Source organism: Metopolophium dirhodum, chromosome 5 (assembly GCF_019925205.1).
Source record: "Metopolophium dirhodum isolate CAU chromosome 5, ASM1992520v1, whole genome shotgun sequence".
In the NCBI taxonomy this organism is placed as follows: Eukaryota; Metazoa; Arthropoda; class Insecta; order Hemiptera; family Aphididae; genus Metopolophium; species Metopolophium dirhodum.
The window spans coordinates 3147334-3171154 of NC_083564.1; the positions used below are offsets into that span (position 1 = coordinate 3147334).

At 33.7% G+C, this 23821-nt stretch overlaps 1 protein-coding gene across 1 annotated transcript in view; it reads left to right on the forward strand.

The window, feature by feature from the left end:
• Positions 1-23821, forward strand: part of LOC132944730 (uncharacterized) — a 163646-nt gene that overhangs the window by 41858 nt on the left and 97967 nt on the right. The window contains exon 3 of the mRNA XM_061014211.1: positions 1336-1465. Within this exon, the coding sequence (XP_060870194.1) occupies positions 1336-1465 (130 nt within the window). The remainder of the gene's footprint in view (positions 1-1335; positions 1466-23821) is intronic.

Genomic DNA, 23821 nt, shown 5'->3' on the forward strand with positions numbered 1-23821 from the left:
ACGACGATGTCCCATCTTACATATTATGTTATAGTCCTCGTCTTACCCAGATTTCCCCTATACTGTATAGTTGTACAGTTATTTAGTGTTACCTACTATGTATTCGATAATGTTCTATGTTTAAAACTAATTGACAATATCACGTGTTTCAAACAATTTGGTACATCTTACCTCATACGCGGTCAGTCTTCAATATACGATCGGAATTTTCAACGAAACGTGTTGCGAACTGAGTAGGTGTCATATTTTAATTTAATAACAGCCTTTGAAAAAAAGTCATACGGCTATTATAAAGCAGAGATTCCTGACAAGTTAAAATGCAAGTTTATACACCCTTGTGTAGTTTAGTTCACCTTGGAGTCGTTCGAAACGGAAGTTTGCTTGAAGTGGTGAGCGGACTTGAACGTGCGGTTCAAAGTGGACGGTATGAAGTGGTAGGGCGCAAGTGTGCGGAAGTGGGCGCTGGTGAATGCGACGAGGGGCTTCGTGCGTCCGGTCAGACCAGAAGCGATAGCCGTGGCAGAAGAGTGAAGGACTGTGAAGGAGACGTACTGACTTTAGACGGTGCTGACATTTAAGCAGTTGGACTAATAAATATTTTTAAGTTCATTTTTACGTTGTTTTTAAGACTTTGGTTGGCCGCGTCGGGCGAGTGATGTTTATTCGTATAGTACACCTGCATTAAAGATTTTGCGACGACTGAGTTGTGCATCGTTTTATTTACGTAGTGCCATAGCACGTGGCATAGATGTTGTAAACTCGGACGGAAAAAGTGAACCGACGACGGTTAATTTAAAACTGAAAATTATATAATATTATATTTTTGTTTGTGATAGTTGACGACTTGTCGAAAAAAAAAACAATATTTTAAAGCCACGCGTAACTGTAAAAAAAAACATAGCACACAAACCCCGCCGCGGACTTATTCGCACTGACCCAAATATAAAATTGTCAGCAAAAATAGAAAATTTTAATGTTTATAGAAATTATTTGATCGTTCAAATAACGATATCTCTTGACAACTATATTTAATTTTATTCATCGAATACTACGGCCATAGCAAGTGGAGGGATGACGAAGAGAGTGCGAAAAAATATGATTTTCATTAAAAATTAAACATTAAATGTCAACAAATGTACGACTAAATTTATACTTTTTTTATTGCCTGCATCATGTTAAAATATTATTACATTATGATTTATTGGTAAATTAATTTTGGTATTTAATGAATTACCTGTATTTAGTCTATATTTGTTTAAGTTCGTTTAGATTTATCCTTCATATAAATTAATTCATATCAACAACTATTGTTAATACATTTGTAATCGTTTACAGCTGTAAGACATCACCACAAACGTTTCAAATCCGTTTTTTTTTTTTTACAAGTTTCGTACACTAATGTAACGTACATCAGGATGCACCTTCACGTACTGCCAGCCATTGAAAACTATAACTGTATCGACTCGTAAGTATTGTCAAAGATTTTAATTTCATATTATGTATCGCCGTAAGTCGTAACGGGTCTATATACAGTGTTGAGCCAAGTTAAATTTAATTTTATCTAGATAAAGATAAATTTAATTTTATCTAGATAAATTTAATTTTATCTAGATAAAGATAAATTATAATAATGTTATCTAGATAAAGATAGAGATAACTAAATTATTTATTTATCTAAATAAAGATGAAAAAATTTTTTTTTATTCAGATAAATTATCGGATAATTTTTCTTATATTGGTTCATGGCACTCTCCGTAGGCTCGTAGCAATATTGAATAACTTAATAGTAAGTTATCAAAAATGTAGATAGTTATTAGTAAATACTACCTACTTAATAAATTACTTAATAATTGTCTACCTATAAATTATGATAAATAAAAGCCGTTTAATAAATTAAATTATCCGGATAAATTCATCTAGATAACGGTGATTTCGATCTTAGATAACAATGTAAATTTATAACATCTAGATAAAAGACAAAAGAATATTTATCTAGATAAACTCAACACTGTCTATATATTATGGTAAAATGTTTATTTTCATAATTTATTATTTCGATTATTTTATTTCTACCACCGTGGGACATCAATTCGTGGACATTGTAATACATACACGGATAGGTTATCATTTATACATCGAATTTAAATTCAGGTACAATGGTACACATTCAATTATAACAATTTCGGTTGGGGTTTTAGATTATACTTTAAACGCATGTTTGTGTTTTTGATAAGAAGTTTTGATCACGGGTTATAATATTATATAATATGAGTGATAATGTAATATTACTGTTGCACGGCTGTCGCAGTTTAATACAGGAACCATAATTTGTCCACAAAAAAAAAATTAAATTATAAGCCCCCCCCCCCCCCATCCGAATAATTGAAATACGATTCGTTTTGACATAACGTAATATACTAATATCCACGTCGCCGTCTTAATATTCATGCGAAAACACGTCTTTGGAATTTGATGAATGCATACACGAATGTTTCTAATTAATTCAAAATACATCTGACGGCGTAGTCGGGTTCAGGAATAATAATTATGCTAAAACCTAAGTATAATATGCTCGTGCACCGTTGCTGCAGCGAGCGAGTATAATATCATATTATTACTATTTAAGTAGGTGGATAGGTTTCGCCTACACTATTTTAGGATTTCTCGAACGAGCGCTTTTGTCCGAGGAATCGAGTGTCGACGAAAACGATCCGGCTGAAAATGAATGGTACGAGTATTCTATTCTTCTAATTAATAAATTATTGTCTTAAATTCTGTATGTACAATATGTGTATATATAATCATACGATTGTATAAACTATATAATATGTGTATAGTAAAGTCACAATATAACGGAACCACGGACGTCGTAGACAAATGATTTCCTAAATCACAATGCATATTTTAATAATATTATACCTCTTCATCGAATCGCCCTATAGTCCGGGGCCCGGGCTAATAGGCCATGATGGTAGTATGATGTCGTGGAAAGTAAAATATACGTATATGATACAGGCACTTGTTAAAAACACCTATGAAATAACGAAATGTTTTATACAGTTGATAGGTTTTAAAAAAAATATTCGAATGAAAAATTACAAATAATGAATACAATGATATGGATTCAAAATACTTTTAGCTTACGTTTATTTGTCTATAAGAGCTGTACAGGAACATGATATTCTGTCTAAATGTGTTATTTTTGTGAGTATATATATATATATATATTATATTTGTCGACTTAGAGTAGATAAATCCAATAGACAAATCCCCTACAATTCAGCAATAGATCTGGTATAAAAGTTAGCTTGGATTTTTTTTCTTTTGAATTCATCATAATTTTAAATTTCAAACCACGAAATATTTATCTGATTTGTATTTTAACTCGATTCTTTTAAACGTAGGCATTGAAATTATATTCTCACGTGATAGAAAAATAAAAATGTCTCAATAATCTCGAAAATCTGTAAAATCGGAATACAGTGCGTATACGTAATAGTGATTTACAAAATAGAATATTTTTTTTCTTGTGTTGCTAGACGAATTGGTGAACCGTTTGTGCGTCATGTGGTAGTGTACTCGTGTACATTGAAGGCTGAAAGATTTTTGTATATTTGACCACGCATCGGAGACTGCATTTCGGTCTCTGTGTTTTAGATGTTTTGCGTTCCAAATAACAGATTTTTGTTCGTAAAGTTTTAAGAATTCAAACACGGATTCGTTTGACCACTCCATATTATTATTTGATTTGACAATGTGAAGTAGTACTAAAATGAGTTGTTCTTTACACACCGGAAAACTGATGACTGATATGAAATACTAATATACTACGGTCCCAAATTCCAAATATGGAAACATGAACGATTAGGTCATAATATTTTTCTAAAAATAACTGGATTATTCTGATCATTATAAATAAAATCACTTATTAAAATTAAAGTTATCATGCTGCTGTTTTTCCTGGTCAACACGAATCGGTCGTGGGATCAGCAGTACAAGTATATTGGCCGTTCCTTTGACTTGTGTCACATTTACCGACAATCGTCGGGAACGACACCAGTGACAAATAATTTTATTGTAGGTACAAGTACGTCGATCCGACGGCATGGCAAGTAACCACCAGTACCAAATATCGGCCAAGTACACCAGTCGTGGGAATGCGGCTTTATAATAATAATATACTGTATAATAAATATGATAGGACATCGGAAATTTATCAGATAACGACTATAATAATAAACGCGCACCGCAGTAGTGTACGACAATATTATTATTGATGAACTAATGCCAAATTTTCGATTTCTCTCGTGGTGGGACTATTGATGGGGGGGTGTCAAACAAAATCCAAAAACCTTATCGACGGCGGCGCCGATTCAACGGGGCTGTTGCGCGCGTCCGTGGCGGTTATAATACTTGTTGGCGGTGTGGTGGCGTATGTCCGCGGAGTAACCGCTGCCGCCGCCACCATCCGATATTTCGTCCTGTTGAATGCATTCACGCAGGGCGAATCGGGGTCTCGGGGATTTACGGTGGGGCGCGTGTGGGTGGTAGGGGTGGTATACATTCTATAATAATAATATGACAACGCGCGGTGAACCCGTATAATACAGCCGCAACGATATTAATATAACGAATAATATCCGACGCGCACACGGCGCAGTAGTAAAGTTGCGGCGAATAATAATAATGATAATAATGATAATAATAATGATAATAATAATGATAATAATAATAATAATGTAGTGCGAAACGTGCGACGGCGGCAGTTCCGGCGGATAAATACGATGACGGATGGGCTCGCGGCGGCGGGCAATCGATCAAAAAAACGTAATCGTAAGTCGTACATGTACGCGAATGGCTTTAAATATATTATTATTATTGTGTGAGTATAATACATAATATACGGAAGCGCCACAGCCGCAGGTTTGTAATAATAAAAACGTCGGTCGGAGGCGGTGGTGTTTTTAAAAGATTTAAGCGGTGTATACAAAGAGAGAGAGAGAGAAAGTAAAAAAACGGAAATTAAAATAAAAATCAACGACTGCGGCGTGCACGGACGATATACATATTATATTATTATAACAAAACTATATAAATTCGTATAATAATAACACGCGTGTATTAATGACACGACGTCGTCATAATGCGAACGCGTATCAAAAATAATAGTATAATATATGCCGCTGCGCAACAATATAGGCATTAGTATATTATTATTATTATTATTATTATTATTATGTGTCTTGCGTATTGTTTGTTATTATAATAATATTATAATATACGGCGGCGGTAATTGTCGATGTCATATTTTATCATTATACGAACTACGCATTATTCTACCGTGAAAAATAAAAGCATCATCAGTCGCGTCGTAATAATATTATTATCATTGTTCGCAAGTCTGACGATTGGCGGCGGCGGCGGAGGGATGATAGAGGCATATTATGATATTAATTTTTATTATTATAATAGTCGTCCCGCTAGTGTTGTACGTTCGGCCGCCGCTCGCAAACACCGGCGGCGGCGGCGGCGGCGGCGGCGGCGATGGTGATAAATTTCAATTACTCGCGTCGGTCATCACCGCGGCGCTTATTGCTATTATTATTATTTTACGATTTTATACTATCATTATCGTTATACTGTTTTTGTTGCCCGTTCGCAGATTATTCGTGAATATTATAATATGTGGGGTGGGTTGGCGTGTACCGAATATTATTATAATAATAATAATATCTTTGTCGCGCTGCGTGCGAGTGCGTGACGCACCGGCGGAGAGAAGATTCGTGAATCCTAATTATACGTCACGGCGCGTGCGTGTGTGTGTGTGTGTGGGAGGGGTGGTTGATGATGACTAAGGAGGGGGCACGGACCGATGGGGAGGGGGAGGGTCGTCATCTCCTATCCTCGCCGCCCCTCGCCGGCAGTACGGCCGCCGGCCGGTGTTCATTGTGTTGTTGTTGTTGTTGTTGTTGTTATTATTATTATTATTATTATTACTCGGGTGGTTTCGCTCCGTACGCAAACACAATGCGGTGTCCACCCCCATCCCCATCATAATCCCTCCTCTTCCTGTGCACCCTTCTCTTTCCCCACCCGAGGATTATATTAGCGCGTATAATACGCACACATACACCCACATTATGTGATACACACGTACGGGATAGCTCGCGCCAAATACACGCGACGGCGACATTTACGCTTTGCGGTAGCGTCACGACTGGCCCGCTCGAACGACCCGCATGTGGGCGGCGGGGACCGAAGAGGGGTGGAAGGGGTGGGTGACGTGTCCGGCGGAGCTGCTCTTAATTACCACGGCGGCGGGGGGCATTGATGATGATGCTGCGGCGCCGAGTCGTTACCGCACCGCCGTCGCCACCGACGACGACCCGAAGTGAAAATAACGAAATGAAATTGGTCGGTCGCAGTACGAAATACATTGAAATGTATAAGTGCACACTAGGTAATATATTATAGAAAGATAGTGATGCAAATTTCAAAGCGTCACACAAAATAATATTTTAGATATAGGTACCTACCTCTCCGATTTTGTAACACAATTTTAGTCAAAAACCCAACAGTAGATCACCATGCCTATCCTGGTTTATATTCTAGGAAAATATTCCTCTTGTTCGTGTACGAGGGAACGAGTTCGAAATTACTGAGCCGCGTTGAGCCATTTCAAGCTATTTAATTAGAACGAATACAATTTCCGAAATGTACTTCGATTGGTTTCTTGAAAATATTGTGAAACATTGCAACGTGATTGCTTGGAATGAAAATCAGAGTTGATATCGTGACGTACTATTTAGAACCATTCGTTTGAGGGGAAAATAAAACATTTTTTCGTGGTCACAGAATAAACTGTAGACCCATGCATTTTGCATGCGAGTGCATAACGTAGCCCACCATACTTTTATACACACAGAAATGATAATCTACGACAAACACAACGATGTGGCCGATGGCGGAATGAATAATATATTGCAGTGTCCTGGAAAGTGTTCCTTAAAATAAATAGAAAATAGTTTTCAAAAGAAATATAGTACATTTATAGTATTATACGAAAAGGTAAGGTTGTTTAAGTATAAAAACTGTTTGACATTTCAGAACAAATAAGTAAATAAGAAAAAACAACATTGTTGTACCAATATAGTAATATAATGAATAAAAAGTATGATCAATGATAAGGTGCACATATTTTTGAGAGAAAATATCGACAACCTAAAATAAACTCCAAGGATCGATTTGAGCATACTTATTACTTATATTATCCCTTACATTTGATTCGTTTTCCAGTTGGGGGGGGGGGGGCAATAACCTTTTGTTCCAAACATTTTACTTAAAGTTATAACTATTTACTAACTTTGGCGTATACAGAGGGAAAACATGTAGGCATCCTACAGTAAAATGTGTAAGCCATGATTATAACTTTGTAAAACTCTGAACTGACTGAACTTACAGATTTTTGAAAGACATTATAATGTATATTATTAATAATATATTATTTATTTATTTATAAGTAGTCTATAATGTCTAGAGAAGCGTGGCCCCTATGCCACCCCCCCCCCCCCCCCATAAATGGTGCGTTGTACTATGGTTGAAACAATATTATATATTACGGCTCTAAAAATTGTTCGAAAACCGGAGAACACTATACCTGCTAAGTTTATAACTGTAACTTTAGACTAGAATAGTAGAATGTCATAATAAGTCCTAAAAATCTATGGAAATAAAATACTTCATACGACGCCCACACGGAGTTCACTTAAATCATGCTTATATACGTCCTAACAAAGTTTGCAAAGTGCCTAAATGTAAAAACAATGATCAATACACAGATAATATTATAAACAAAACCGAATAATATAATAATATTTTGATTACAATGTTACGATATTGTATAATGGCATGTATTAAGGTTATTATGACTATACCATACAGTTGTATCATTATGGAAAGCTTTTTTGGAAATTATAAATTATAAAATAGTCGAAAAAAATGTAACTACAAAATATTTGCAATAGCTCGTATAGCATATTTTAGAAATTGTCTGGAATTTTCATAATTTTCAAATTAGTTCAAAGTTATAAATCATAATAGACATTAATGTATTTTAATTAAGTGCAAACGACATTAGTAGATACAACAAAATGTCCAAAATATAAAATTGATTATATTTTAAATTAAAATTAATTATTCGTCAATTATTGTTCTTTTTACTTTTTCAATGTTATACTCAAAATCTTTTGTAAAATATTAATAAATATGAAGCTAACATATCACTGTCGATTTTTTCAGAATAATTAATAATGGATAATAATATTTTACTGGAACTGGGTAAAACGACCAGCAAACTTATTACTTGTTAAATATATTATTGTTTCGTCATACGGATCTGGATTTGGGAAGAATTCAAAGTAGGTAATCATATTCCCGAGATCTAGAATAAGTTCTCTAATAAAAATAAATTGTAAAAAGTTTTATTTTAGTAAAATTGTATAAACTATCCAATAATATCATAATATTAACATAATATAAAAATAAAAGTTGTTTATATAATATTATATACTGTGGATCATGGTGTTTAGCATATTTCTGGCTGTTGGAAAAAATATAAGAAGAACCCGTACCGTGTTCATAGTTAATACCGTCAGGTTTATAATATTATATTTCCTGTTCCTATCATTCCTGTCTATAGTTTATCTCTACACACTACGGAAATTTACGCGATGTGCCCGATACGGGTCGTGCAGGAATAAAAATGAAGATAACGGAAATTTCAATTAGGTTAATCCGAATAATAATAATATTATGTTTGTCGACATCGAAACGATATTATAATAATAATAAGAATAAGAACTATTATTATCATAATAAGGAAATACAATTTTTATTTTCACTTTGAATGAGTAACGTAATGTCTGTATAATAATATTATTATCGTAGGTAGTCGGAATATAATAAAAAGTATAAAAATCGCTGAAACCTAGATCAAAGCTGCATTCGTTCGCTTTATTTCGTTATTTCAACAAACAGTATCGTGGTATCCCATGCGTATCATACGCATATTTCATATAGCACGTTAATACTATAGGAAGTAAAACGGATAATGATTTGTTTTTATTCCACTCGAAAGATATATATATATATATATAAATATACTCATGAAAAAGCACATACACACACGACGCATTACGATAGAATATTATGATGATATATAGTTATGATAAAACACCGTAATATATCTGTCAGAGACGTTTCCTTTGAGAGAGTAATATTCATTTAGCGAAAAACGAATTCCAAAAGACCCTCAAGTATCATATTATTTTAAAACAATAATAATAATAATAATAATAATTACACGCGGAAACGAAACCATTTGGTGATGAGACGTATTTTAAGTAATAAGTATATTATTATTGCACCAGGATACCGCCGTCATCGTTGTAGAATTATTATTATTATTATGATACGCATACGCACTCCTGTTCCTCGGTTATTCTTGCAAAGAATGATTGTCCGTGTCTTATTCATCATTCACTCGAGAGTCTCTTCAAACGAACGAAAGTAACGAGTGAAAGGGTTTCCGACTTTTGTGCACAATATTTGATACACTACGCGTATTGAAATAATATCACGTGACTGAGATATCGTGGTAACGCGTTAATTATACACAACATAATAGTGGCGGCGGGCGTTTTTTCTGCTAAAGCGAAACATTTTTTTTTAAGTTTACGCAATATTGTTTTCTCAAAAATTATTATTATTATTATTGTCATATACGGTACGTACCTTTATTATAGTATAAGCAAGCAAAAATAAAATTAACAATATTAAACAACATCAATAGATTTTTGGTAACTGAAAAATTCGGAAAAAAATGGTGGTGCGTTTATCTCGAACGTTAAATGTCTAATGCTGCTTTTATCCAATTAATTGCATCATCATTCATCCCCGGCTCTGCGAAGTTCCCACATTGATCCTCTGAATGCACAATGGAGCAGTATTTCAGTGTACCTATGGTGAATAGTCTGAGGGGGTTGTCCTCAATACCAGTCTGAGAAGTCAACCGTTTTCTATTTGTAAAGCCACTCTTTACAGTATGGAGCACCCGTGTCCAGTGCGTAGACACTAAAGACGGTTTAACACGATCAAATATCGTCGATGTAGCTGACGTCCCGGTACCGGATTGCCTATAGTCTGGAGAATGAAAAGATGATACGCTCGGTTCTGGTGGTGAATTTCTGTGATGGTTCCGCAAAAGCGCGCATTTCGAAATATTAGATTTAGATTTAAAAACCCCATAGCAACGTATAATAACTATATAGCCCTATAATTACCTATTTGGGGTTGAAAAACGAAACAAACAACACTGACACCCAAATGTCTGAAAATATGTGTACAAATGTTGGTGATAATTATTCGTTCAGTAGTTTTCAGTCTAAAAACCATACAATCGTGCATTAGTTATTATACGTATATATGTGTAAAGATAAGGTTATTTATATAAATTATACCTTTATGGAAATAATATTTTAAAAATATTTCATGTATAAATAAGTATTGTATTGTTATAGGTATTAATAGGTAAGTACCTACAGGGATTTTATAAATAATAAACCTTCTTTGACTTCATACACTAGAATCGGCACGTAATCATAATAAATATGGCAATAAAAACCGTGTCCGTATCACGATAACACAACAAAAGTCTACTATACCATTAATTTCTAAAGTTTTAAGAAATAGAAATTGCCACTTTTCAGAAAGTTGAAGTGTCCAAGTAAAGAAAATATAGTGAAGATTAAAATGCATATAAAAGAAAGAAAAGAAGCACTAGTAGCTATTATTTTAGACACATAAGACAAATTGCATGTACCTACCTATACTTAAATATAAAAAAAAGACCCAACAAATCGGACTGAATCGACTAGAAGTTCTTGTACGGTAAAAAAATGTATTGCGATGGGAAATGGTTAAAAGAAATCAAGTGCAACTTTAATTCAATAAATAATTGTGTTATATTTTCGATCAAAATTATATCGTTCTATTTTTTATTTTTCAAAAAAAAAATTGTCAGGTAAATATTCTGCGTTGTTAATATTGTATTTAGTATTTTGGTTCACACGACTAAAAGTCCCATATAGTTATACGGTCAGAACCTAATACATTACGAAACGTAGAAAATCACGATATAATATGTATACTGATTTTAATAACTAGTTAAACGGTAGACAACGTGATTGGTATATTTTATCCTTTGTTACAGAAATCGGAATATTGTGTACATTGTGTACCTACACGTATACAATACATCTATGTATTGTCAGTTGAATGACATCCATATCTGTCGGAGACGTTTTCTTTTGAAATACGAGAGTGATATTCATTCGGAGAAACACTCGTTCGAAAATACCCACACACGCCCACTCATAAATATTGTGCATGGTAATAATCGTAACGAGCGCGAGTCAATGATGGGAAGGGATGTATTTTGTGATTGCGTATTACACAATACTGCAGCTGTTTTTAAGTTGTAATTTATACGCATATTATGTACATATGATATCATAATGTTAGTATTTCTCGGTAATTCCCGCACGGCGAATGAGCGAGTGTCCGGGAGGTCTTATTCATTCGCACGAGAGTCACTTCAAACAAAACGAAAGAATAAAAGCATAAAAGGTTTTCCGTGCGCCGCGCCGGCTACGAACACGAATAATTCGTAGCCAAGTAATACGTAACTGCTGCCCCGAAAGTTTTATGAAAAAAAAACGAAGAGTAAAACCGTCTGTGAAATGTTTTTGACGGATAAATTGATGGAAATAACTTTCGAATTTCGTGCGGAACGTCTCGAACGTTGTCGTAACATCGTTAACGTACAATGTATGATTTGTGTATTTGAATATTATTGCTTGAACGTATAGTTATATTTTAAAGTTCCGCTCCTGTTGTGCGTCTGATTCTCGATCCATACATCGAAAATGGGAGTAATACAGGGGAACGACATCTCATCACAATACCGTAATATACTATCTAAGCAGGAAGTGTGTACCTTGAGGTAGCGACCTATCACCAGCTGAGGTCTAAAACGTTTTTCTGATTATATTCCTGAAACTTACAACACTATATACAATAATTATAGCTACTTTCTCCAATGACACGACTTAATTTATACCTTCAAACGAAAAATATGATACAGCTGCCCAATTCCCGCAAGAACATGTCAACTGGTTTAGTAACTGACGGCTAAATACCAACGAAAATAAATAATTTCTACTTAGCTTATCCTTCACTCTCCGTCCAGGGAAACGCCCCGAAATTATACTTAATAAATAACAGTTCAAAACGAAATCTTAGGATAAAACTATACATACCGTAGTTGCCCTGGAGACTTAAACTTCAAACCAAGCGAAAACCAGCCAACTCCAAACTACATAGTACATTTCGTTCTCTTCTAAAAAGTCCAAATTAAATCTCAAAAGCAAACTGCTCCTTTACAAAGATGTGATCAGACCAGTTTGGTCAAAAATGGTTTACTGATTTGGGGAAATGCCAAAACATCCGCCGGATCCAAACATTCCAAAATATGTCACTACGTATTGTTACTGGTGCCTCGTTGTATCTATAACTAACACTATAATATATTACACAAATATCTATAAACTATGATATTTGACGAACTCGCCAAACTTCAGTCCTGCAAACGTTTTCGTTTCAAATTAATCACCGGCACTAACCGTTTAACGGAAAAAACGAAATATTTTCCCTCTATATTTTGTTCCTGATAAGTGATAATCTTTGTCGCCAGCTGGAACGAAACTGGAATCAAGACTTATCAAACTAATTAATAAATAATCAAACGAGGTAATTTCAATGGGTAACTTTCTGTGCACACTATACGGTCACCATCGTTACCACCATAATACTACTTATTGAACCACATCGTTGTTGAACAGATTGTTTCGTTAGGTGCGTTACCCTGGCACCCCAAGGTCAAATTTTCGACTTGAAAACTGTTGGGTATTATGTTATTTATTATGTAACAATTTGTAACCACAAAAAAAAATTTTGTAATCACACCGGTACCCCCGAAAAACCACTTTACAAGTTCCGGGTGCCAGGGTAACGTTACCCCGGCGCCCCGTTCAACAAAAAATGAAAATTTCGACTTGAAAACTGTTGGGTATTATGTTATTTATTATGTAACAATTTGTAACCACAAAAAAAAAAATTTGTAATCACACCGGTACCCCCCGAAAAACCACTTTACAAGTTCCGGGTGCCAGGGTAACGTTACCCCGGCGCCCCGTACAACAAAAAATGAAAATTTCGACTTGAAAACTGTTGGGTATTATGTTATTTATTATGTAACAATTTGTAACCACAAAAAAAAATTTTGTAATCACACCGGTACCCCCGAAAAACCACTTTACAAGTTCCGGGTGCCAGGGTAACGTTACCCCGGCACCCCGTACAACAAAAAATGAAAATGTTGACTTGAAAACTGTTGGGTATTATGTTATTTATTATGTAACAATTTGTAACCACAAAAAAAAATTTTGTAATCACACCGGTACCCCCGAAAAACCACTTTACAAGTTCCGGGTGCCAGGGTAACGTTACCCCGGCGCCCCGTTCAACAAAAAATGAAAATTTCGACTTGAAAACTGTTGGGCATTATGTTATTTACTATGTAACAATTTGTAATCACAAAAAAAAATTTTGTAATCACACCGGTACCCCCGAAAAACTCGATGTACAATATGTATGATTAGTATTTTATATACTATACGATATCGGATATGGCTTCATAATTGGAGAGCAAGCTATATTTGATGGTCAAATGAAAATGGTCATAATTAATTAGGAGGTACTCATATAAGAAGTTATTTGATATAAAAATGTTGTCTTACAAAATAAATAGTTTGTCATTTATACCAAATCAGTATTAAATATAAATAAGTTTGCTAGTTTGAAAAAGGTTGTTTATATTTAAAAGTAACAGCGAGGAAGGACCAAAATATCTATTTTTATACTGAAATGAAATTATTTCTGTTTCATTGTATATTTTTATAATAATAATTATTATTTATAAATGTCACATGTAATGTGCAGTAGTGATATGTTTCCTATTTCTATAACCGTTTCTATAGTCAATTTCACCACCGTGGAACGTGGATGTTAAGTACTCTGAGATTTTAATTCAAATATATTAAGGTACATTCAAAAAGTTTTTGTGTATTTTAGTTTATATTTTTTTCCTGTACTGCAGAATAATACATAAACAGATTAACCTATAGTGTACGCTGTATACGGTAAGTACTTCAAATTTTATAATAAAGCATTATTAAAGATAATAAAATAATAATAAATATACAAAGATAAAAAGGTAGGTAAGTGGATACCGCTCTGCTGTACAGAAGTTGTCGAGTAGGTCACTGTATAGGATTTATTAAATTTAAATTCAACGGTAAATCATTGCATTGCACGATTCTGAGCGTAGATGGTCCATCAGCCAATATTATCTAAGTATATTTCATATTATCGCTATAAAGGTCCTATAATATTATAATATTTTACTATGAGTAATACAACAGTAGGTTGAATTTATTTTTAGAAAAAACATTGAATTTTTAAATGTCATTGTGTTTTTAAAATATAATAACATACTTTAAGATTTTCACCCGGAACTTGTAAAGTGGTTTTTCGGGGGGTACCGGTGTGATTACAAAATTTTTTTTTGTGGTTACAAATTGTTACATAGTAAATAACATAATACCCAACAGTTTTCAAGTCGAAATTTTCATTTTTTGTTGTACGGGGTGCCGGGGGTAACGTTACCCTGGCACCCGGAACTTGTAAAGTGGTTTTTCGGGGGGTACCGGTGTGATTACAAAATTTTTTTTTGTGGTTACAAATTGTTACATAGTAAATAACATAATACCCAACAGTTTTCAAGTCGAAATTTTCATTTTTTGTTGTACGGGGTGCCGGGGGTAACGTTACCCTGGCACCCGGAACTTGTAAAGTGGTTTTTCGGGGGGTACCGGTGTGATTACAAAATTTTTTTTTGTGGTTACAAATTGTTACATAATAAATAACATAATACCCAACAGTTTTCAAGTCGAAATTTTCATTTTTTGTTGTACGGGGCGCCGGGGGTAACGTTACCCTGGCACCCGGAACTTGTAAAGTGGTTTTTCGGGGGTACCGGTGTGATTACAAATTTTTTTTTTGTGGTTACAAATTGTTACATAATAAATAACATAATACCCAACAGTTTTCAAGTCGAAATTTTCATTTTTTGTTGAACGGGGCGCCGGGGGTAACGTTACCCTGGCACCCGGAACTTGTAAAGTGGTTTTTCGGGGGTACCGGTGTGATTACAAAATTTTTTTTTTGTGGTTACAAATTGTTACATAATAAATAACATAATACCCAACAGTTTTCAAGTCGACATTTTCATTTTTTGTTGTACGGGGTGCCGGGGTAACGTTACCCTGGCACCCGGAACTTGTAAAGTGGTTTTTCGGGGGGTACCGGTGTGATTACAAAATTTTTTTTTGTGGTTACAAATTGTTACATAACAAATAACATAATACCCAACAGTTTTCAAGTCGAAAATTTGACCTTGGGGTGCCAGGGTAACGCACCTTGTTTCGTTTAACATTTTAATAAAAAATAAAATACGATTTCCAAGATTAAACGTCTGACATCGATTTCATTTTCACGTGCGCATTATAATACACTATGAATAATTTACATTTTCCCGCAAATTTAATATTATCACTTTCGCTGTCGACCGGAATAAACAATAATAACATTTGTTTCAAGAATTTCGCGAATGCTCTGAAACGTCGAAAATGTCGGACGAATAAATTATGGTGGCGGCGGCACGACGGAGGCGTATCGTTTTATATGACGTTGTGTTATAATAACCATCTCGACGGTCGTGTTTGTTTAAAAATGTTGTTGTTATAGTTTTAAACATTAAGTCGGCCGGAGGTGGACGGCATAGGTACGTAATGTGCCCATACAACACACCAGAGTCGTGTCGAACCCGCCTCGCCGTAATATTGTTACACTCGAAAGGCACCGCCGGGACTAAAAACGTTTTACACCGGCCTCGGCGCGCGCGGTGTGGAGACCTTTGACGGGCGTTTAACGGTGGCGGCCGTAAAGTCAGATTTCGCCCTTTCGTGGACGGGTCGTCGAAGTCGCCGCGGCGAGTGTTCTACGGGAACGGCGTTTTAAATTATTCCCGCGGTGCGCGGTTCGTCGCGCGCGGTTCCACTTGCTCCGCAAAGGCCGATTTTCAGGAGGCTGTAAGGCGAACCTTCCACCCCCACCCACCCGCTGCCGCCGCCGTAGACGTCACACGCGTGATTTTCGCGCGTTTCATTTGGCAAAATAATTGCTTTTAAGCGCCGCACTCGCGTGGTAAACTGTTATTGTTTCAAACTCGGCGGGAGGCGCCACCGCGTTCGTCTGGTCCGCGGAACAATAATTACTCACCGCCGCCGCCGCCCAAAAACCGTGTGGGGCGTGCCGTGTGGCGCGTTTCGGCACACAAATCACACGAAACGAAACAGACATTCCGAGCGAATAATTGTGTTCCGGATGAGATTAGAATTACAACGTGTTTGTTACATAATATGTGAGCCATGCGCCACGACGATATGATAATATTATGTATATCGCCGTGTTAAACGCACACCCAAACATGCGAATCGTAAATCGGCCGTAGAAACTGTATTGATATGACACGTATTGTTACGGTCATTATATTATCTATATAATTATACTTATTATTGTTATCAGTACCGTCGTGAAGAATATCGTAATAATAGCTATTGATATTATCATGATCCCCGCGGCGGCCGACGACTGTAATACGTTGTTATTATGGCGTACACACGACAATATAAGATCAAATTATGTCTGTAATATATCATTACATACAGTCGAGTCTCGATAAATCGAATGTCAAGGGAGATAAAAATTAATTCAACTTGTGTATTTTTCGAGTTACATAACTCGATTTTTTTTAAAAAAATTTTCCTAGGGACAAAAAAAAAATTCGAGTTATCGAGGTTATCGAGGTTTTCGAGTTATCGAGACTCGACTGCATAATATTATAATATTACTAGCTGATCTTGCAAGCCGTCTTCAGTGACAATCACGGATTTGCCCTTTATTAAACTCCGTTAAAATACGTAAGCTGCACACATTTTATGAACACAGTCATTTGGGGTGGTTTCGTTACCAGTAGCAATCCCGCATAATATAAAGTATAAACCAAAATGTACTTGATTTTTGTGAGCTGATACAAAATGCACGTGTCAGCTACTCTGTATAAAAGTGACCGCTATGGGTCGTAAAACGAAACTACGAACCTCTCCCGAGTCTCGAGGAGTCTATGCTGACACCACTTTTATTGAAAACGATCCAGTGGGTTTTGTGTCTAGAGCTACCGTGTCCAGCGTTTATTCTTAGTCCGTAGATTAGTTACGCATGTTGTTATACAAAGGTTGTTTTTATTAAGATTTTACACCAAGTATTCATCGTAGGTATTTTTAATACTAGCCTGCAGTATTAAAAACTATCGACATTTGATTATTAAATAATATACGCATTAGGTATCCAATATTAAAAAAGGTGGATAAGTGGATGTCGCTCTGCTGTACAGTAGGTTACAAGTGGGTCACTGTAATGGATGGTGTTAAATTTTAATTCAATGATATAATATCATTGTATAAAAAAAACGATTCTGAGCGAAAACGGTCAGTCAGCCTATGCTATTACCAAGTATATTTGATGATATTATTGTGAATAAAGTAATTTATATATAAACTATTTACGTGGAGCCTTGTTTTAAATTTTCAATCCTTAGCCATAAAAATTAAACATTAATTTTATACATTTTTAACTACAAAATAATTAATAAATTAGAACGATATATCAGAAGCCTTATATTCAATTTTCACGCTTTTTTACCCAACAAAAAATTTTTTATTGATATTTATAGAAAAAAAACTAAAAAAATGTCCGTAAACCGCTCAAAAAGAGTCGAAATTGTATGGTGTATAGAAAATGCTAATATATACATTCAGTGAAATTTTCAAGTATCTACAGTCATTCGTTTTTTAATTACAATAAAATAAGAAAATTGTTACATGAGAAATCGAGTGAATATCAAATGTCGTAAAAATATAAATTTCAGACGCTCATAAAAATTGAATTTAAGTTTCTTGTAGACATTTTTTTTTTTTGATAAAGGTAGACAAACTTATGAGTAATCTTATATTACATTTTAAAATCTTAGATTTAAAAAGAAAAATTTTCATGAATTTTCAACTCAAAATAATTTGCTAATTTTCGTGATTTTTCCGAATTTTATCAAAATTTGAACTTTAAATGCTTATATATAAAAACTGTGACTAAGGATTTTTAATTTATTCATCTACCTTTGAAACAATAACTTGGGAGCCTTTTATTAAATTTTCAAGCTTTTTTACTCAACAGATAAAATTTTATTGATAATTTTAGGAAAAAAGTCTAAAAAAATTGAAAACTGACAATGTCCGTAAACAGCTCAAAAAGAGTCAAAATATTTTCAAAATTTTATGGTGTATAGAAAATTCTTATATAAACATTCAGTCAACATTTCATGTCCCTACGGTAATTTGTTTTAGAGTTACACCAAAAACCAAAATCGATTTTCTCGAAAACAGATTTTGCGTAAAAATTCCCGTTTTTCCTTAATTTTTCTTTTGTTTTTCACGTCGCTTTTGAAAACTACTGGGAAATTTTTACTTTTGAACCCCCAAAGTAACGAGATTTACTTTTCTATCAGAAAAGTTACTGTTGAAGAAAATCCAAGCAATTTTACTGTCCTAAAAGGTGATGACAGACACAAAAAAAAAAATAAAAAAAAAAACACACATCATTGTAAAATCAATACATTCATCGCTTCGCTCAGAATCTAAAATACGACCAAATGTCTTTTTAATTTATACGTGGAATTATAGTTTATTGCGTTATATTAAAATACGTTTAGGTTTAGCAACCAGAAATTTGGCATGCTTTTGCATAGTTTGGGATTGCTTACACACACACGCATACTCACAAAAAAACATATGTACCTGCAATTGCATGGCTGCATGCAAAATACACAACACGCAAATACTAATATATAAGAACACCCTGATGATCATTGGCGCAAATAGGGGGGGGGGGGGCTTGAGTCCCCCCCCCAAAAAAAATTATTCAATTTGCACCTATGCCTATGAGTGTTAAAAACCATAGAGCGCGTCTGTTATATGAATATCCCATTACATAATAGAGACTCACGATAGTATTACGTCATATTATAGAATATAATATATTATTCTGTTTCAAAAAAATATTATGTACCTACTTTAAGTACCAATTTCGTTGTGCATATTTCATGCACGTGGTTTTCTGATTCCGTTTTGATTTTCCGCAGGTCATAGACTCATAGCAAAACAAATGTTACGTATTGAATATTATAGTGTCGATCGTTTATATATTTATTATTCGATGGAAATTGGTTTTGACCTTTTTATACTTTATATACACTCCCTTTTTACCAATGGTCGGATGGTAATTCACTCTACACCTTTAACATTTTCAAGGGTATATTTCCAGATTAAAATGTTAAAAGTCAACTACATTATTGGAAATGAACACACTGAAAAAATGGTTAAAATCTAGAATCTATAGATTATTATATTAAAATAGGTCCTATCATATAAGGACACTGCGCAAATTAATGTGCTCAAAGTTCAAACTGATTAATTATCTGTTTTGTGATGGTTTGATTTTTGTTTAATGCAATTTTCGTCATCTTTCGTCACTGTAAACCCCCTCCCCCCATCCTCACAGCGGAGTACCCTCCCCCACCTGATAATTACTGCTGTTTTAGCGATTTCAATAATAATATTTTACTGTACGATGTAGGTACTACGTACGTATGTAATATTTCTTTTACAGTAAAAACGCAATACTGTTACTTATAAATAAAACTAATAAGTCGTTTACATATTATTTTGTACAATAATGATTTATCACATAATATAGCGAAATTTAAAATATTAATTTTACGTAGACATAATATATACTAGTTGACCCGGCAAACGTCGTTTTGCATATAAATTATTTCTAATGAATATTTTGGTAGTCAAATAAAAAATAACTAAATTATTGTAATTGTGCGTTGATGTGTTATATTGGTGAAACACCAAATATTCATTTTTTTTTTTTGAATTCATTGTACTTTTATTATCTCGACCAATAAATTTCAAATTACATCTCTATCACACATTATGAAAATTAAAAAAAACTCTATAAGTCTCTTAGTGCGATTGAGTGTACGATATTTTTAGTGAGTCCATCTTTAGCCAACACAAACAAACCGAATGGTTTACCCCACGAGAACTTACATGCCACGTATAATAATTGTCCGTGTGAAAAAAAAACGGTATACCAAAATCTAAGCCACAAACAGACATCGTTTGACCTTGAGATTTATTGATTGTCATTGCGAATACCAATCTCATTGGAAATTGAACCCCGTTTGAATTCAATTGGGACATCTGTAGTAATAATAGGGATTTGTGGTAGTAGTACATCTTCTCCTCGGAACTTTCGATTCAAAATGCTGGTAACGATAACGTTTTTCATAATTTTTTTAATGACTAATCGCGTGACATTGCACCGTCTTGGGGGGTTCAAATTACGAAATAATAACAGGAGATCCAACCTTCAGTTGTAAATAGTGTGGTGGCATGCCTGGCAAATCCAATGAGTTCAAAAACTCAGCTGGATAATATTAACAGTTTCATTGGTATCGCAAACTGTACCGACGGATTTGTATGACACCAAGTCCTCTGGCTACAACTGTTGTACCTATCTTGAAATTCAAAACGTTAACATCCACATTTTTTGCTGCCAAATTGCTATTTCTGCCAGTCACTCATGGTTCAAGTATTTTGTGTGTACATTTGACTCCTTATAATAGTATAAAGTATTATTAAAAATTAAATATTCCTATTAACAATTTACTTTAAAGATTGTTATAATGGTCAGAAATTATTTTTTTACATTATACATTTTAGCTAAATATTCATCTTCAATATGGACACATTCAATATTAATGATTGGTCAAGCTTACTAAGGTCTATCATAATATAAAAATGTATATTGAATAACTTGTATCACTTTACCCCAAGTATGTAACATTTAGCCCCGTCCTGGGGTAATGTGTTACAAATTGTTTTTTTTTTTTTTTAAGAAGTTTTTAACTTACAAATATTTTTTTTTTTACTAGTTATCATAGTTCTATCGATCATCACATGTTTATCTAATGACAAATAAAAAAAAAATTATTTTACTGCACAATAGTTTTGTGTAAAATACAAAAAGACAAAAAGTGTATCATTTAGCCCCAGGCTCCCCTATATCAGGAAATATCTGGTCAATTTGCGAATTAATGGTTGTGCAGAAATCGTTTGGCAATTTTATGCATCCAGTATTTTCATGTAGAGCTACTTTTCCATTGCTGATATCTAAAAGTTGTTTTAAGAATGTCTCAGCGGATGGATCTCGAAACATTTGAATGCGCATATTTGCTTTCAGAAATAAATAAATAAACAAATAAACAAATAAATAAAAGTACAAAAGTAAAAATAAATAAGTAAGTAAGTAAGTAATTAATTGATTAAGTAAGTAAGTAATTAAGTAAGTAATTAAGTAAGTCATTCAGTAAGTAGGTTATTAATTAATTAATTAAGTAAATAATAATAATAATAGTAAATCCTATAACCCATAGTAACCATTAATAAACAAACATTTCTATCGTAAATCTCAAAATTCCTGTTTGAGCACCTCCCGGGGGTGATCAATTCCCTTTTTAAATTAGCCCAAAACGTATTCTCAGACCTACCAAATATACACCGAAATTTTTATCAAAATCGGTCGAGCCGTTTCAAAGGAGTTCAATCACCAACACTGGGGGACACGACAATTTTATATGTTAGATATATTTATATATAGTATTGTATACGCTAATATAATATAGACGACAGTTTTCTGGAAATATTTCGATTTATTTTTTTGCAATAGAGCGTTGGGAAACCATTATACTTATTTTTTCATTGTATATATATTGAGATGCAGTGTAAAGTAAACATTTCAGTATTTAAGTGTACTTAAAACGAAAAAAATAAACGAATACGTTATAATATCAAATATTTCACTTGATGCGATATTTGCATACAAAACCACTGGAATGCTGAGGTGCGTTATCTACCTACTTAAGTCTCCGTTTGAAACACTTTAATTTTTTTTCATACATTTCCTTCGCGAATAATTGTAATATTGCTTATTTTATTTTAACGTCTCGCCTCAGCTCTGCCAATTTTTAAGGTAGCATGGAAAAGTAGGTATACAATGCGCCAATCATACAAGCTAATATACAATTATTATAGAGTATTGTACTATTGTATTAGTGTTTTTCGTTTGGTTTGTTAATGATCTTTTCAACGACGAGTTAAGTTATAACAATATATATATATTTGGTTTGATGCAAGTACGGTTTATCAGAACCTTTATTATAACCTATAAGTAACAAAAACCGTTTTAATTTCATGCCGAATAAATCTTTCATTATTCTACCGGAACACATTTTCTCGAAGTAATCGTTACTGCGGTAGATTAGTGTAAAACGTATTTTAATCATTAAGGTAATAATATAATAATCATTAGTCGATAATGTATTATTTATAAGAGCGAACATTTTTTTATACTAACCGATTGCTACAACCCAAAGCTTAATAATTACTAACTATACACACAAATCATTTGATGTACCTATAGTATTAATAATATTATTATTATTTTTTTTTTTTTTAAATTTAATTTCCTCTAAAATGAATAACTAATTAATCTTCATTGTTAGACCAAGGTCTAACCACGCTGAAAAATAATGAATTCATCTAAATTTTCTCGAATATACTATTTCAGTACAGTGCGTATTACGATTGTGGTTATATACATATATTGTACAATGCAATCGTTATCACAAATTGTTATCAGAAATATTATTCAATACTTCGTGATGATAATATAGTATAATACTATTGCGCATTTCCTATATCGCTTTCACTTGGATATTTTTATAATATTGGGTACTTTTAATTCAATGTACCCAATTATAATATAATATAGGTACATTATACATAGACATGTATTGAATAATTAATCACGAAATTTGTCATGGAAATAAAAATAATAATCAGTCTTATTGTACAAGTCAATAGGAAGAATTTTCCTCGAGAGCAAATATTTTCTCTGCGCGAAATAGCTCTGGAACTTCTTTGCGAGTCCTACTGTGCTAAAAACTTTCGATTTTGATAGTAAATATGATGACGATTTTTTTCCTTTTCCTTATAATATAATGGCGTATACACATACATACATATTATTATTATTATTATTATTGCGCAGTAACGCCCACTTAAGCACATACGTTGTTGAAATTGAAAGGTTTTGAATAGTCGTCAAGAGTTTTTTTTTTTTTTTCAAAATAAACATACACACATTCTAAGAAACTGTGTACTATATAGATATTATAAGACGCCGCAATGCACTGTGGAGCAGTGTTTCTCAATGTAAAAAGCGATTGCAATTTCTAAGTAAAAGTAATTGGCCAAGACTAAAAGCCAATTTATTATTTTTGTATGATGTACGCAATTAATTGAGGCCACTATAAGCAGGCGATATACCTTCAACAGTA